This window comes from Pogoniulus pusillus, chromosome 25 (genome assembly GCF_015220805.1).
Source record: "Pogoniulus pusillus isolate bPogPus1 chromosome 25, bPogPus1.pri, whole genome shotgun sequence".
Taxonomy (NCBI): Eukaryota; Metazoa; Chordata; class Aves; order Piciformes; family Lybiidae; genus Pogoniulus; species Pogoniulus pusillus.
The window spans coordinates 19242930-19257736 of NC_087288.1; the positions used below are offsets into that span (position 1 = coordinate 19242930).

Sequence of the window (14807 nt, forward strand, 5' to 3'; positions counted from 1 at the left end):
TCCAGTTCTGGGCTCCTCAATTCAAGAGAGATGTTGAGGTGCTGGAAGGTGTCCAGAGAAGGGCAATAAAGCAGGTGAGGGGCCTGGAGCACAAACCCTGTGAGGAGAGACTGAGGGAGCTGGGGGTGTGCAGCCTGGAGAAGAGGAGGCTCAGGGGTGATCTTACTACTGTCTACAACTACCTGAAGGGACATTGTAGCCAGGTGGGGTTGGTCTCTTCTCCCAGGCAACCAGCAATAGAACAAGGGGACACAGTCTCAAGTTGTGCCAGGGTAGGTCTAGGCTGGATATTAGGAAGAAGTTCTTCCCAGAGAGAGTGATTGGCATTGGAATGGGCTGCCCAGGGAGGTGGTGGAGGCACCGTCCCTGGGGGTGTTCAAGCAAAACCTGGCTGAGGCACTTAGTGCCATGGTCTGGTTGACTGGCTAGGGCTGGGTGATAGGTTGGCCTGGATGGTCTTGAAGGTCTCTTCCAACCTGGTTGATTCTATGATTCTATGATTCTAAGAGACCAGCTCCAGTCTTCTTTCAGGAAGCTGCGGAGAGCAAGGAGGCCTCCCTCTGGCCTTCTCTTCTCCAAACTAAATGAGCTCACTTCCAGCAGTTGCTCTTCATAAGATTGGTTATCCACACCCCTCACCAGCTTCATTGCTCTTCTTTGAACCAGGACACAAGCCTGCTGGACACACTGGTTTTGAGACAGGCCAGGATGATGTTGGCCACCTGAGGCCGTTGCTGACTCCTATTCAGATGATGTCCTCCTTTCACTGTGCTGCAAGACTGAGACTCACTGCAAAGGCATGAGGTGGTCTTATTGAGGGGTAGATCAGTCTTGTCCAATTCTTTCCCTGTTTTGAGCAGGGATTCTGCCTTTTTCTTGAGCAGGGGGTTCAAAGACTCCTGGAAGGATGTGTTGGAGGAACTGGCATTTGAATACTTTCCAAGCTCTGCATACAGCTTTCTGCCATCCCACTGATGTCACTGGGACTGTGGGATCACCACAGGAGACAGTCCTCAGTCACCTGCAGTCCTGCTGTCCATGTTCATTATTGACAGCTATACTAACAAGATATAACCTTGTGAGATTCAATGTGCTCAAGCCAGAACACCTGGCAAATGACTTTGGATCTCCAGCTGGTCAGATTGTCTTCAGGGCACTTGCCTGGGTACTCAAAAGCTACATAGGAGAGGTGACACAACTATGAGACCTTTGGATTGGTCTTCTTAGGTACTAGGAACAACAGCAAGAGACATGAAAACCACTTTCATCAAAAGGGCAGCTCCCCTTCCAGCTGGCACATCAAGCTGAATGCCAATGGCCCCACTGAGAGAAGCATTTTGGCACGTGTGCCACCCCTCTGGTAATCACAGAACCACAGAATGTCTGTGTGGAAGGGACTGCCACAGGCCACCGAGCCCAGCCCCCTCTGCAGTCAGCAGAAGCATCCTCACCTACCTCAGGTTGCCCAGAGTCCTGTCTGGCCTCACCCTGAATGTCTCCAGGAATGGGGCATCAAATATCTCCCTGGGCAACCTGTTCCAGTGTTCCACTACCCTCATGGTGCAGAACTTGTTCCTAACATCCAATCTAAATCTGCTCTCTCTGTCATAGAATCATAGAATCAACCAGGCTGGAAGAGACCTCCAAGATCATCCAGGCCAACCTAGCACCCAGCCCTAGCCAGTCAACCAGACCATGGCACTAAGTGCCCCAGCCAGGCTTGGCTTCAACACCCCCAGGGATGGTGCCTCCACCACCTCCCTGGGCAGCCCATTCCAATGCCAATCACTCTCTCTGACAACAACTTCCTCCTAACATTCAGCCTAGACCTGCCCTGGCACAACTTGAGGCTGTGTCCCCTTGTTCTGTTGCTGGTTGCCTGGCAGCAGAGCCCAACCCCACCTGGCTACAGCCTCCCTGCAGGTAGCTGCAGACAGCAATGAGCTCTGCCCTGAGCCTCCTCTGCTGCAGGCTGCACACCCCCAGCTCCCTCAGCATCTCCTCACAGGGCTCTGCTCCAGGCCCCTCACCAGCTTTGTTGCCCTTCTCTGGCCATGTTCCAGCACCTCAACATCTCTCCTGAATTGAGGAGCCCAGAACTGGACACAGCACTCAAGGTGTGGCCTGAGCAGTCCTGAGCACAGAGGCAGAAGTACCTCCCTTGTCCTGCTGGCCACACTGCTCCTGAGCCAGCCCAGGATGCCATTGGCTCTGCTGCCCACCTGGGCACACTGCTGGCTCATCTTCAGCTACTCTCTACCAGTACCCCCGGGTCCCTTTCCTCCTGGCTGCTTTCCAGCCACTCTGTCCCCAGCCTGTAGTGCTGCTTGGGGCTGTTGTGGCCAAAGTGCAGAACCCTGCACTTGGCCTTGTTCAATCTCATCCCATTGGCCTCTGCCCACCCATCCAGCCTGGCCAGGTCCCTCTGCAGGGCTCTGCTACCTTCCAACAGCTCCACAGCTGCTCCTAGCTTGGTGTCATCTGCAACCTTACTGATGCTGGACTCAACTCTAGTTGGAAACCATCACCCCTTGTCCTGTCACAAGGGAAGTGCCCTGCTCACATGAGTAACTGCTCATCTGAGTGAAGGTTAAGGTGTGTCTGCTGGCTCTGGTTTGCAGGTGTTTGTCACAGAATGACAGAATGGCAGGGGTTGGAAGGGACCTCTGGAGAACAGAGTCCAAACCCCCTGCCAAGGCAGATTTGCCTAAAGAAGGTCACACCAGGACACACCCAGCAAGATCTGGAATGTCTCCAGCAATGGAGTCATCTTCCTGGGCAGCCTGTCTCAGTGCTCAGTAATCCCTTTGGTGAAGAGGCTTTTCACAGTCTCCAACCTCAACCTCCCCTGGTGCACCCTGAGTCCATTTCCATTGTTATCTGTCCTGCACTAAAGCTCAGCCCTAAGCTAGGTGCAAGGTAACTGGAGGTGTCTGGCCTCTCTGTGGTGGTAAAACTGGGCCAGTTCAAAGAGCACTGCACTGGGAAGGAAAACTCAGTCCCCCTCATTCTTGTCCAGGTAAGCACAGATCAACTGTTCCATCTGGCTCAGAAGAATGGGTTTTACCCTTGTGTGGCAGTTTGAGGCTGGTTGCCCCTTAAGAAAGCCGCAGAGTTGTGTCCTCTAGGAGGACCAGAAAGTTCCAGGAGGTGGACCCAGGAAGTTGTAGTTTCTGTTATTCAGTCTCACAATCCTGCTGTCTCTTTATAGCTTGGCTGCAAGGCCAACTCTTCCTCCCCACATCCCTGGATGCAGTGAGCTCCCCTGTCTGCTGTGAGGGGCCACACTAACTGTGCTGGTTTGAAGCTAGCTAGAGTGTTTTGGTGAGAAGGACTAGGTCACAAGCTGTGAAAGAGAAACAGTGCTGATGTCTACTGCACTCATAGGCTTGCTGAGAGGTATAAGAACAAGAATCCAAACATAGATAAGGCACTTCTGCTTGGGGCATTGCCTGAGCTGCACTTCTCTCTAACCTCTCTGCCGTGTCTCTGACTAATCCACTTGGCTTCCTAACCCCCTGGCCCAACCTCCACTCTTCCTTGGGACTGGAGTAAGGTTGAGAGGGGTGGGAGAAGGTGGGAGGGCAGCTGGGAGCCCCTCCTGGGGACTCAGGTTTCTGGGAGGGCTGTTGTGTTTCTGTATTCCCTTTTATTTGGTCTGTTTCTGTCTATAGCTGTATATGTTGTAAATCTCTGCTTGTCTCTTGTGCTAAGCTGTAAATACAAAGCTTCATTCCATTTCCAGAGCCTCTGAGCCTGGGTGATTTCCAAAGTGTGGGGGGGCAGGGAATAATAGCTCCAAGTGCAGGGTGCTGCACTTTGGCCACAACAACCCCATGGAGAGATACAGGCTGGGGTCAGAGTGGCTGAGAGCAGTCAAACAGAAAGGGATCTGGGGGTGCTGATTGATACCCACCTGAACATGAGCCAGCAGTGTGCCCAGGTGGCCAAGAGAGCCAGTGGCATCCTGGCCTGCATCAGCAATGGTGTGGCCAGCAGGAGCAGGGAGGTCATTCTGCCCCTGTACTCTGCACTGCTTAGACCACACCTTGAGTGCTGTGTTCAGTTCTGGGCCCCCCAGTTTAAAAGGGACATTGAGATGCTTGAGCGTGTCCAGAGAAGGGCGACGAGGCTGGGGAGAGGCCTTGAGCACAGCCCTACAAGGAGAGGCTGAGGGAGCTGGGATTGGTTAGCCTGGAGAAGAGGAGGCTCAGGGGGGACCTTATTGCTGTCTACAGCTACCTGAGGGGAGGTTGTGGCCAGGAGGAGGTTGCTCTCTTCTCTCAGGTGGCCAGCACCAGAACAAGAGGACACAGCCTCAGGCTGTGCCAGGGGAGATTTAGGCTGGAGGTGAGGAGAAAGTTCTTCCCTGAGAGAGTCATTGGACACTGGAATGGGCTGCCCGGGGAGGTGGTGGAGTCGCCGTCCCTGGAGCTGTTCAAGGCAGGACTGGACGTGGCACTTGGTGCCATGGTCTGGCCTTGAGCTCTGTGGTGAAGGGTTGGACTTGATGATCTGTGAGGTCTCTTCCAGCCTTGGTGATACTGTGATACTGTGATACTGTAACCTCATCCAGCTGAAAAAAAGAATCTGATGTCCAACCAACTTACTGCCATATCCCAGGATCACGTTTCAGGGAAGAAATGAGTATCCACCTCCATTTCCAAGTGAAACAAATAAATATATTGCTTTTTGCTGTGTTTTATCTTGCAGACAAACAAAGCAGTAGCCAAGGGGGACTTTCACCATGCAAGCTCCAGCTCCCGGCGAGCACTCTTCCTGGCTGTCCTCTCCATCACAATTGGAACTGGCATCTATGTTGGAGTGGCTGTGGCTCTTATTGCCTATCTGTCCAAAACCAATCACTTATGAGCCTCAGGAAAAGAAGGAGAACCAGCCCCCCAGCACCTGCTCTGCAGAACTCCCCGGCAGAGCAGACCTTTCCAAAACGATCGAGAGGCAAACGCCTCTGGGGGCAGGTGCAAGACAGGATGGGCTTGTGCATCACCGCAGCGGGGAGGCTGCCTGCAGCAGGCAGAGCTCCTCCATCTCTGATGCACAAGTCTTACTTCTCTTCAAGAACCCTCATACCAGAAAGCAAGCAAGCAAGCCAGACTGAAAGCAATGGAGAGAGAAAGCAAGCAGGAAAGAAAAGCAAGCAAGCCAGCAAGCAAAGCAAGCAAGAAGGAAGAAAAGAGGAAGAGAAAAAAAAGGAAAGAGAAAATAAGAAAAGGGAGGGAGCTGTGGGAGGTGTGGAGAGAGGAGCTTTGCCTCTGCCTTCTTTGCAATACGGTGTTTACAAGCAGCTGGCAAACGGAGCTGTTCTCTTAAGATCTTCTTGGTGACCTGAACTTCGCAGCCATCATGAGCTTGTGCTATGATTGCTTGTTCAGCACGGACTGAGATCTGGGAAAGCAGGGACAGCGGCTGGTTCTCTGTAAGCAATACAACAATACAACAGCGGCAGCAAGAACCTTGCTCTTTTTTCCCCTCTCTTTCTTTTTCTTTCTCTTTTTCTTTTTCCTTTTCTTTCTCTTTCTCTTTTTCTTTTTCTTTATCTTTTTCTCTTTTTCCTTCTTTTTTCTTTTTTATTTCTTTTCCATTTTAGTTTTCTCTTTCTTTTTTCATTTTCTTTCTCATTTTCTTTCTTGTGTTCTTTCTAATTTTCTTTCTTTTTCTTTTTCTTTCTCCTGTTCTTTCTTTCTTTCTTTCTTTCTTTCTTTCTTTCTTTCTTTCTTTCTTTCTTTCTTTCTTTCTTTCTTTCTTTCTTTCTTTCTTTCTTTCTTTCTTTCTTTCTTTCTTTCTTTCTTTCTTTCTTTCTTTTTCCTTTTAAGTTTTTTTGTTTGTTTTCTTTCTCATTTTCTTTCTCATTTTCTTTCTTGTTTTCTTTTTCTTTTCTTTCTTTCTTCCTTCCTTTCTTCCTTCCTTCCTTTCTTTCTTTCTTTCTTTCTTTCTTTCTTTCTTTCTTTCTTTCTTTCTTTCTTTCTTTCTTTCTTTCTTTCTTTCTTTCTTTTTCTTTCTTTCTTTCTTTCTTTCTTCTTCATCTTCTTTCTTTCTTTCTTTCTTTTTCTTTCTTTCTTTCTTCTTCTTTCTTTCTTTCTTTCTTTTTTCTTTCTTTCTTTCTTTCTTTCTTTCTTTCTTTCTTTCTTTCTTTCTTTCTTTCTTTCTTTCTTTCTTTCTTTCTTTCTCTCTTTCTTTCTTTCTTTCTTTCTTTCTTTCTCTTTTTCTTTCCTTTTTCCTTTCTTTTTCTTTTTCTCTTTCCCTTTCCCTTTTCCTTTTCTCTTTTCCTTCCTTTGCAAAGACCTCAGCACATGATGGCATTGCCTACTCTTTTCTGTGTGGTTAGGTTTCCGTGGATAGAGCAATGGCAGTTAAAGGGGTTGGCTTTGTTTCAGCTTTATTAAGATGTGACCCATGGGCCCATCCAATGCAAACCAGCTGAGGTCACTGCATGACTTGGCTCTGCAGACTGAGTCGTGAGGTGGAAGTAGCATGGGATCCGTTGCAGAGTGAGCTCCTCCATCCAGTCATGTTGTGACAACAGCACATTCCTGTGGCATATTGCTCGTCAAGGCTGCTCCACCTTACTGTGGGGACCTGCACAGGTTCCTGCAGTGCAAGAAACGTGGGGGGGGACAAATGCAACCTGAAATACTAAGCAATTTTTCAATTCCAAATCAAAGCATGGGAATTAACCAGAGGAAGGAATGCTTCATACACAGAGCAGTGAAGGACTCCACTCAGATTCCAAACTCACAGCTCGTTCATGGACCAAGGGGCAGGGCATAGCTATGGAGAGCAAAGCATGGCCCTCGATACCCAGCACAATGGTGCACTGTAAGGGCCTTGAGCACTGTCCCAGCTTCACTGACTGGAACAATACATTTCTGTTCTTCTTTACTCCTTCCCCGTGGTCGATCCTTTTAGGTTGGTTGGTTTCTCTTTTTTCTTTTCCCCTTGTCTTACAGAAGTACCATTTCAACCCACCAAGGGCCTACCAGCAGAGATGTGTATGTATCTACATCCACATATGCAGAAAGAGAGAGAAAGTGACCAAAACAATGAGCATTTCGACAGTGGCATTTTACAAACATCATTTCCTTACCCAAGAATGTCATCCAAGGCCTCTTTTTTTTTTTTTTTTCCTGACTCTATTTTGTGTCAGGTTGGGTTTTTTTTCCTCCTATTTTGGGGTGGGCATTAATTTGGGTTTGAATTTTATTTGGTTGTTTGTTTGTTTTTTTCTCATGTTCTGGAGTGGGGGGGAGGAGACCGAACACATCCAAAAGTATTTTTCTGCTAGTGATACAGTTTATTAAAACACATGGTTATACAGCTGCTGATGCTGCCTGTGGTGCTTTCTTTAGATGGGTGGGAAACTTGCCCCAGTGCCCCAAGTCCAGCTATCTGGTGAAGAGGAATGCATTGTGATCGCTGGCAGTTCTTCTTTTGCACTGCTTTATTTGGCTTCCAACTGAGCCTGGAGAAGAATCATAGAATCATAGAATCAACCAGGTTGGAAGAGGCCTCCAAGATCAGCCAGTCCAACCTAGCACCCAGCCCTAGCCAGTCAACCAGATCATGGCACTAAGTGCCTCATCCAGGCTTTTCTTGAAGACCCCCAGGGACAGTGCCTCCACCACCTCACTGGGCAGCCCATTCCAAAGGGAAATCACTCTCTCTGTGAAGAACTTCTTCCTAATATCCAGCCTATACCTACAGTCATAGAATCATAGAATCATGGTTTGGAAGGGACCTTAAAGACCATGTAGCTCCAGTCTCCCTGCCATGGACAGGGACACCTCCCACTAGAGCAGGCTGCTCAAGGGCTAATCATCTTCACAGAATTACATAGCATCACCTGGTTGGAAATGACCTTAAGGTCATTGAGTCCAACCATAACCTAACATTTCCCCATACACAACTCTTAGACTATGTCCCTAAGTTCCTTATCCAAACAGCTTTTAAGCACTTACAGGGATAGTGACTCCAGCACTTTCCTGGTCCTGTTCCAGTTCCCAATGACCCTTTTAGTGAAGAAATTGTTCCTGATTTCCAACCTAAACCTCCCCTGCCACAGCTTGAGCCTGTTCCCTCTCATGCTGTGAGCCTGACCTCAGTGCCAGGCAAGGTCATGGAACAGGTAATCTTGGGTGCCATCACAAAACACCTACAGCATGGCCAAGGGATCAGGCCCAGCCAGCATGGGATTAGGAAGGGCAGGTCCTGCCTCACCAACCTGATCTCCTTTTATGATCAGATTCCTGCCTGGTGAATGTGGGGCAGGCTGTGGATGGAGTCTACCTGGACTTCAGCAAAGCCTTTGACACTGTCTGCCACAAGAAGCTCCTGGCCAAGCTGGCAGCTCATGGCTTGGACAGATTCACTCTGTGCTGGGTCAGGAACTGGCTGGATGGCAGAGCCCAGAGAGTGGTGGTGAATGGTGCCACATCCAGTTGGCAGCTGTCACTGGTGGTGTTCCCCAAGGATCAGTGCTGGGCACAGTCTTGTTCAACATCTTTATTGATGACCTGGACGAGGGGATTGAGTCCAGCATCAGTAAGTTTGCAGATGACACCAAGCTAGGAGCAGCTGTGGAGCTGTTGGAAGGTAGGAGAGCCCTGCAGAGGGACCTGGACAGGCTGGATGGGTGGGCAGAGGCCAATGGGATGAGACAGAACAAGGCCAAGTGCAGGGTTCTGCACTTTGGCCACAACAACCCCAAGCAGCACTACAGGCTGGGGCCAGAGTGGCTGAGAGCAGCCAGGAGGAAAGGGACCTGAGGGTACTGGTGGAGAGTAGCTGAAGATGAGGCAGCAGTGCCCAGGTGGGCAAGAGAGCCAATGGCATCCTGGGCTGCATCAGGAGCAGTGTGGGCAGCAGGACAAGGGAGGTTATTCTGCCCCTGTGCTCAGCACTGCTCAGGCCACCCCTTGAGTGCTGTGTCCAGTTCTGGGCTCCTCAATTCAAGAAAGATGTTGAGGTGCTGGAAGGTGTTTGGAGAAGGGCAACAAAGCTGGTGAGGGGCCTGGAACACAAACCCTGTGAGGAGAGGCTGAGGGAGCTGGGGGTGTGCAGCCTGCAGAAGAGGAGGCTCAGGGCAGAGCTCATTGCTGTCTACGACTACTGGAAGGGAGGCTGTAGCCAGGTGGGGTTGGGCTCTTCTGCCAGGCAACCAGGGACAGAACAAGGGGACACAGTCTCAAGTTGTGCAATCAGGGGAGGTCTAGGCTGGATGTTAGGAGGAAGTTGTTGTCAGAGAGAGTGATTGGCATTGGAATGGGCTGCCCAGGGAGGTGGTGGAATCACTGTCCCTGGAGGTGTTGAAGCCAAGCCTGGCTGAGGCACTTAGTGCCATGGTCTGGTTGACTGGACAGGGCTGGGTGCTAGGTTGGCCTGGATGATCTTGGAGGTCACTTCCAACCTTGTTGATTCTATGGTTCTATGAAGTGGACTGCCCTGTGTGATGTGCTCTTCCCTTTTGCCAGCATGTGTGCAGAATCAGATCTTTCTCTCAAAGCCTGAACTTTGGATCAGATGTTACTGAAGATGAAACTCCAGATTTCTCCATTTAAAAAGAAAGGAAATCTGATTTTTAACCTGGAGTTCAAAAAGATGACAAAGCAAAGACAAAGCCCAGCAATAACCATCATAATGTCATTTTTAAACCAGTCTTGTAGCTGAGGCAACTGCCTCATGATTTTGAATGATGGTTGTGGAGACTGAACATTGACCTCAGAGGCAAAAGCCAGCTCTGGAGCTGGAGGAAACCTTCCTGGATGGGTAGCTCTAAAAATGCCATTAAAGTCCACAGAGTCTTAAAACCATCCTCCCCGGCTGGGGAGCGCAGGGTTTCACGTCTCCAGAGTCCCCCAGGGGGTAGTAAAGAGGAGCAGCACCGTAAGACCTGCCAGCAAGAGCAGCCCTGAGAGCATCAGCAGGTGGAAAGCCCAGCGTGTGCCTCTCTGCTGCACACGCTGCAGCAACCCCCCCTGCAACGTGGGGCTGGCACTTGGTGTGCCAAGCCCATGGCAAGGGGTGTGGGTAAGAAACCTAGGGAGGGATCACCTCCCAGGGAGGTAGGCCAGGGCCCCACAGCAGCTCAGAGTGGGAACAAAGCTGATGTTGACAGCTTTCATGCCTTGCTATGGCCAGTTTGCCACACTTGCATGCTTTAGCAGGCCCAGTTTGCTGAGTATCTGCAGGACAGGGCTGTGAGGCAGGCAGGAGCTGAACAGCAACTCATCTCCTCCTCCTAGTGATGCTGCCATGGCCCCACTGCAGCTGGCAAAGCAGATACAACCCACTGAAGAAAAATCCCAGCCATGAAGACTGAAATGGTCCCCCAACAGCAGTGGTATGGTCTGAGCCTCTGCTGAGCAAGAACCTCTGCAGCTGAGTTTGCTTCTCAGTGCCAGGAGGGTTCTGAGCAAGGAAGGACGAATGTGAAGGAAGTGCTGGCACTGGACCTGGGGATCTGTAGGCTCAGCCTCCGGGGCAGCCACAGGCTGTGATGTGGCTGAAGCAGAGGCTGCCTCTGAGAAGGGTCAGAAGGAGCAAGAGGAGCAGGCGAGGAGCACTCGGCTCCGGTGCTGCCTCGCAGCCTGCAGGAGGGTGCCTTTGCCTGGGGAGCTCTGCACCTGCCAGAGGCTCTGTTCTCTGGCTGCAGCGAGCTGTGAGCAGCTGGTGCAGCCTTTCTGCTGATGCCTCTCTACAGGCTGGTTCTCAGGCTGGCTGTCCCTGTCACCTCACCCCCTAGGCTGAGGAGGCAGCTATAAACTACCACACATTCGAGGTGCTGGGGCAGTCTGCTGCAGAGCCAGACTTTAGGATCTGTCTTTGCTGTCCCTATGCTCCTGAAGCAAACTTCACTGTAGGTCTGTGGTGCATCCTAGGCCAGCAGCCTCAGGACAACACACTGACAGGGCCATCCTCACAGACTGAGGCTCGATCCTCACGGAGCAGGAAGAGTAGCTCTAGGAGGAGCAGAGGGGGTGGCAGGGCACTCTGCCTTCCTTTGGCTGGACACAGGGAGATCCTATCTGGCTGAGCTTTACCATCACAGAGCAGGAGGAGAGAAGCCAGTCTCCCAGAGACTACAGCAGACTCGTTGCCTCCCTCCCCTTCTGAAGTGAGACCTTCATCCCATATTGGCTCAATCAGGAGGTGTCAAAGAAGTGACACAGATCTTTACCAGATGACAGCCTGTAGCCATAGCTAGGATTTGCTACAAGGGAAAATACCAAGCTATGAAGTCCAGGGTCAGAAGACTCCAACTTACTCATATAATGTAGGATGTCATTATGGATTAAGCTCAAAAGATGCATGGAGAGTGCTGAAGACTCACTGAGAGAGAAGGATCCTCTTTGTGAAAAGCCTCAGAGCTCAAGGGAATAGAAGAGCTTCTCAGCTAATGATGTGCTGGGTCAGAAACTAATTACACATTACAACTGCCATCTGATGGGATTTCATAACCCCCTGATGTCTCCATTGATTCTTGGTGCTTTTGTTTGGGAGCCCTCCTAGCCTTGGAGCATTTTTAATTGCTCTGTCAGTCTGAAACTAATTTCTCCCATCTCCCATGTGCCACCTACCACACAGCCAGCTCCTGAGATCTCTCTGCTGAGCCAACAACAGGATGTTACAGGACTGCCTGGGGGCATCACTGCACACCAGAGCTGGGAATGATGGGGAGCAGACACCAGCCTGCCTGCCCATGGTGGTGGAAACCACCTTCTCTGGAGTGGCTGTCCTGCACCCTTCACAGCTTGGGAATGCCACCTGAGGGAGTGGCAGCCAATAGCTAGCAGCAGCTTCTCTGCATCTCCCTTTGCAGAATCACAGAATCACAGAGGCTGGAAAAGACCTCTGAGATCATCAAGTCCAGCCTATGACCTAACTCCACATCAGCTAAACCATGCCACCAAGTGCCACATCCAATCTTTCCTTAAAGACCTCCAGGGATGGTGACTCCACCAGCTCCCTGGGCAGTCCACTGCAGTGCCTAATCACCCTTTCTGGGAGGAAGTGCTTCCTAATGTCCAACCCAAACCTCCCCTGGCACAGCTTCAGGCCATGCCCTCTTGTCCTGCCACAAGTTGCTGGGACAAGAGCCTGATCCCCACCTGGCTACAACTTCCTTTTAGGTAGGTGGAGAGAGTGATAAGGTTTCCTCTAAGTCTCCCATTCTCCAGGCTGAACAACCCCAGCTCCCTCAGCCTTTCCTCATCAGCCTTTCCCTCCAGCCCCCTCACCAGTCTTGCTACTCTCCTCTAGACCTGCCCCAGCATCTCAATATCTTTCTTGCAGTGAGTAGCCCAGAGCTGCAGAGCACTCGAGGTGAGGCCTCACCAGTGCCAGCACAGGGGCATCCCTGGTGCTGCTGGCCACACTGTTCCCGGTAGAGGTCAAGATGCCATTGGCCTTCTGTGCCCCCTGGGCATGCTGCTGGTCCATGTTCAGCTGCTGTCAGCCAGCACTCCCAGGTGCCCCTCAGCTGGGCTGCTCTCCAGCCACACAGCCCCAGTCTGCAGAGCTGCATGGGGGTGTTGTGGCTCAAGTGTAGGACCCTGCACTTGGTCCCACTGAATCTCACACCACTGACCTCAGCCCATCGACCCTGCCTATCTGGGTCCCTCTGCAGTACCTTCCTGCCCTCCAGGAGATTGACTCTTCCCTCCCAACTTGATGTCAGCTGCAAATTTACTGACAGTGGGCTCGATTCCCTTCTTCCAACATCAGTGCATAGTGGTGGCTGGCCAGAGGGTGGTTCTAGCCTGAAGGACTTCTGAATTGAGAGCCATTTCCAACAGAACCTGGCAGAGAACAACAAATGTCACGGTAAGGACCAGCACAACGGAGGAGATGTTCCCCCAGGAGAGGGGCAGAGAGCTTGCACTGTGTGTAGACATCAAAGAACACACACTCTCTAGGCTGCCAAAAGCCCCAGGCAGTGGTGGGGTTTGTCAGAGCACACAAGAAGCCATGATGCAGGCAGTCCATAGGGGAATGGGCTTCACTAGTTCAGTGCATTTACCTGTGAGCAACACAAGAGCACAGGCAAAGGCCTCATCTAGAAGACTGTGTCCAGTCCAAGGAAGACAAGGAACTACTGGAGACAGTCCAGCAGAGAACCACTAAGATGCTGAGGGGACCAGAACCTTGTGAAGAGAGGCTGAGAGAGCTGAGTCTGCTTAGCCTGGAGAAGAGGAGACTAAGGGGGTGCCTCATTCATGCTGACCAATATCTAAAGGGAAAGTGTCAGGAGGATGGAGACAGACTCTTCTTAGTGGTGTCAGGGGTAGGACAAGGGGCAAGGGACACAAACTGAAACACAGCAGGTCCATGCAAACATAAGGAAAAACTTCTTTCCTTTGAGGGTGCTGGAGCACTGGAACAGATTGCTCCCAGAGACTGGGAGGTTTCCTCCACAACTTTCAAAACCCACTTGGTCCTGTTCCTGTGTAACCTGAGCTAGAGGAACCTGCTGGGTGTTGGGCTTGATGGTGTCCAAAGGTTCCTCCCAAGCCCCACTGTTCTCTGATTCTCTGATTCTGTGATGCTCACAGCAGCAAGATGCTGGCCACAGGAGTGCTGTGGTTCCATAGAAACAAAAGGGAAAACTCCTTCCCTTTGAGGGTGACAGAGCACTGGACCAGGCTGCCCAGAGAGGTTGTGCCTCCTCGTCTGAGGGCATTCCAAACCCACCTGGACATGATTTACTCTGGGTGATCCAGCTCTAGCCGTGGGGTTGGACTAGATGATTTTTAGAGGCCCCTTCCAACCCCCACCACTCTGTGAGGATTCTGTGGTTGTGTGATTTGCAGAAGGGCTGCATCTAGGAGACACTGTTATGCATCTGGTCTCTTCAGGGCAAGATGAAATCCAAGCAGCCAGTCTTGGGCTCAGACAACTTCAAAGGCAAGGCAGGAGGCAGAGATGGAGGTGGATGAAGAGTGTTAGTTTTCTTGATCAAACCAGTGCAGCCCTTCTCAACACCCTGCAGCAACTCCATGCTATCAGGCCAGCACAAAGCACTCTCTTAGCCATCCACTTGGCTTCATTCACAGCTGCTGCATTGCCAGCACTGTGTGGTTCCTCAGGCAACCTGGTCACTGCAGACCATACCATTGGGTTTTGCTTCAGACCTCCCAGGCAGGACTCAGCATTGCAGACCCCAGGATCACAGCTGTGTCAAAGGAGTGAAAGCAGCAGCTGCCAGCACTGATTCCGAGGCAGCTCTGGTGAGCCTGCTGCATGCAATGGTCAGAAGGGAGGTGCTACTTCTTTGTGTCACCATATTCCCTTCTTGCAGGTGTACTTAGGACACTGCTGTAGCCATTCAGCATACAGCTGTCCGTGGACAGAAGCAGAGAGCTGGGAAAAGACTCTGGAGAGCAGACTTTGTGAGACAGAAGGTAGGAGAGAATCTGGAATTTACTACATCTGATCTATTACTGCACACAACCACAGTTCCTTGTGCCTGGGGAAGAAAGCCACCTCCTCTTGGCTGAGAGCTCTGTGAGAGGCTGTTTTGCTGTGGTCAAATTTCCCAACAAGAAAGAGATGGTGCTTGTGACCAGGGCAGAAGTCTGAAGTGGTGCACCAGGTGGATTGCAGGTTTTGATCCAGCTTGACCACAGATTTCTTCTCTGTGTTTAAATGAGCCTTAGTAGTGTCTGTACTGGCAGGTCCTCTGAGCTGCCTACCAGCTCTCTGAAGTCCCTCTGTCATCTGAAATCTCTAGGAATTAGAGGTGGAGGTCAGTTTATAGAATCATAGAATAGCTTAGATTTGCAGGAACCTCT

At 50.9% G+C, this 14807-nt stretch overlaps 1 protein-coding gene across 2 annotated transcripts in view; it reads left to right on the forward strand.

Moving 5' to 3' along the window:
• Window positions 1-5920, forward strand: part of SYNDIG1 (synapse differentiation inducing 1) — a 133937-nt gene extending 128017 nt beyond the window's left edge. For both annotated transcript variants that reach the window (XM_064164641.1, XM_064164642.1), the window contains exon 4: window positions 4714-5920. In XM_064164641.1, coding sequence (XP_064020711.1) covers window positions 4714-4872 — 159 coding nt within the window. In that variant the 3' untranslated portion in view covers window positions 4873-5920. The remainder of the gene's footprint in view (window positions 1-4713) is intronic.
• The last annotated feature ends 8887 nt before the right edge of the window (window positions 5921-14807 follow it).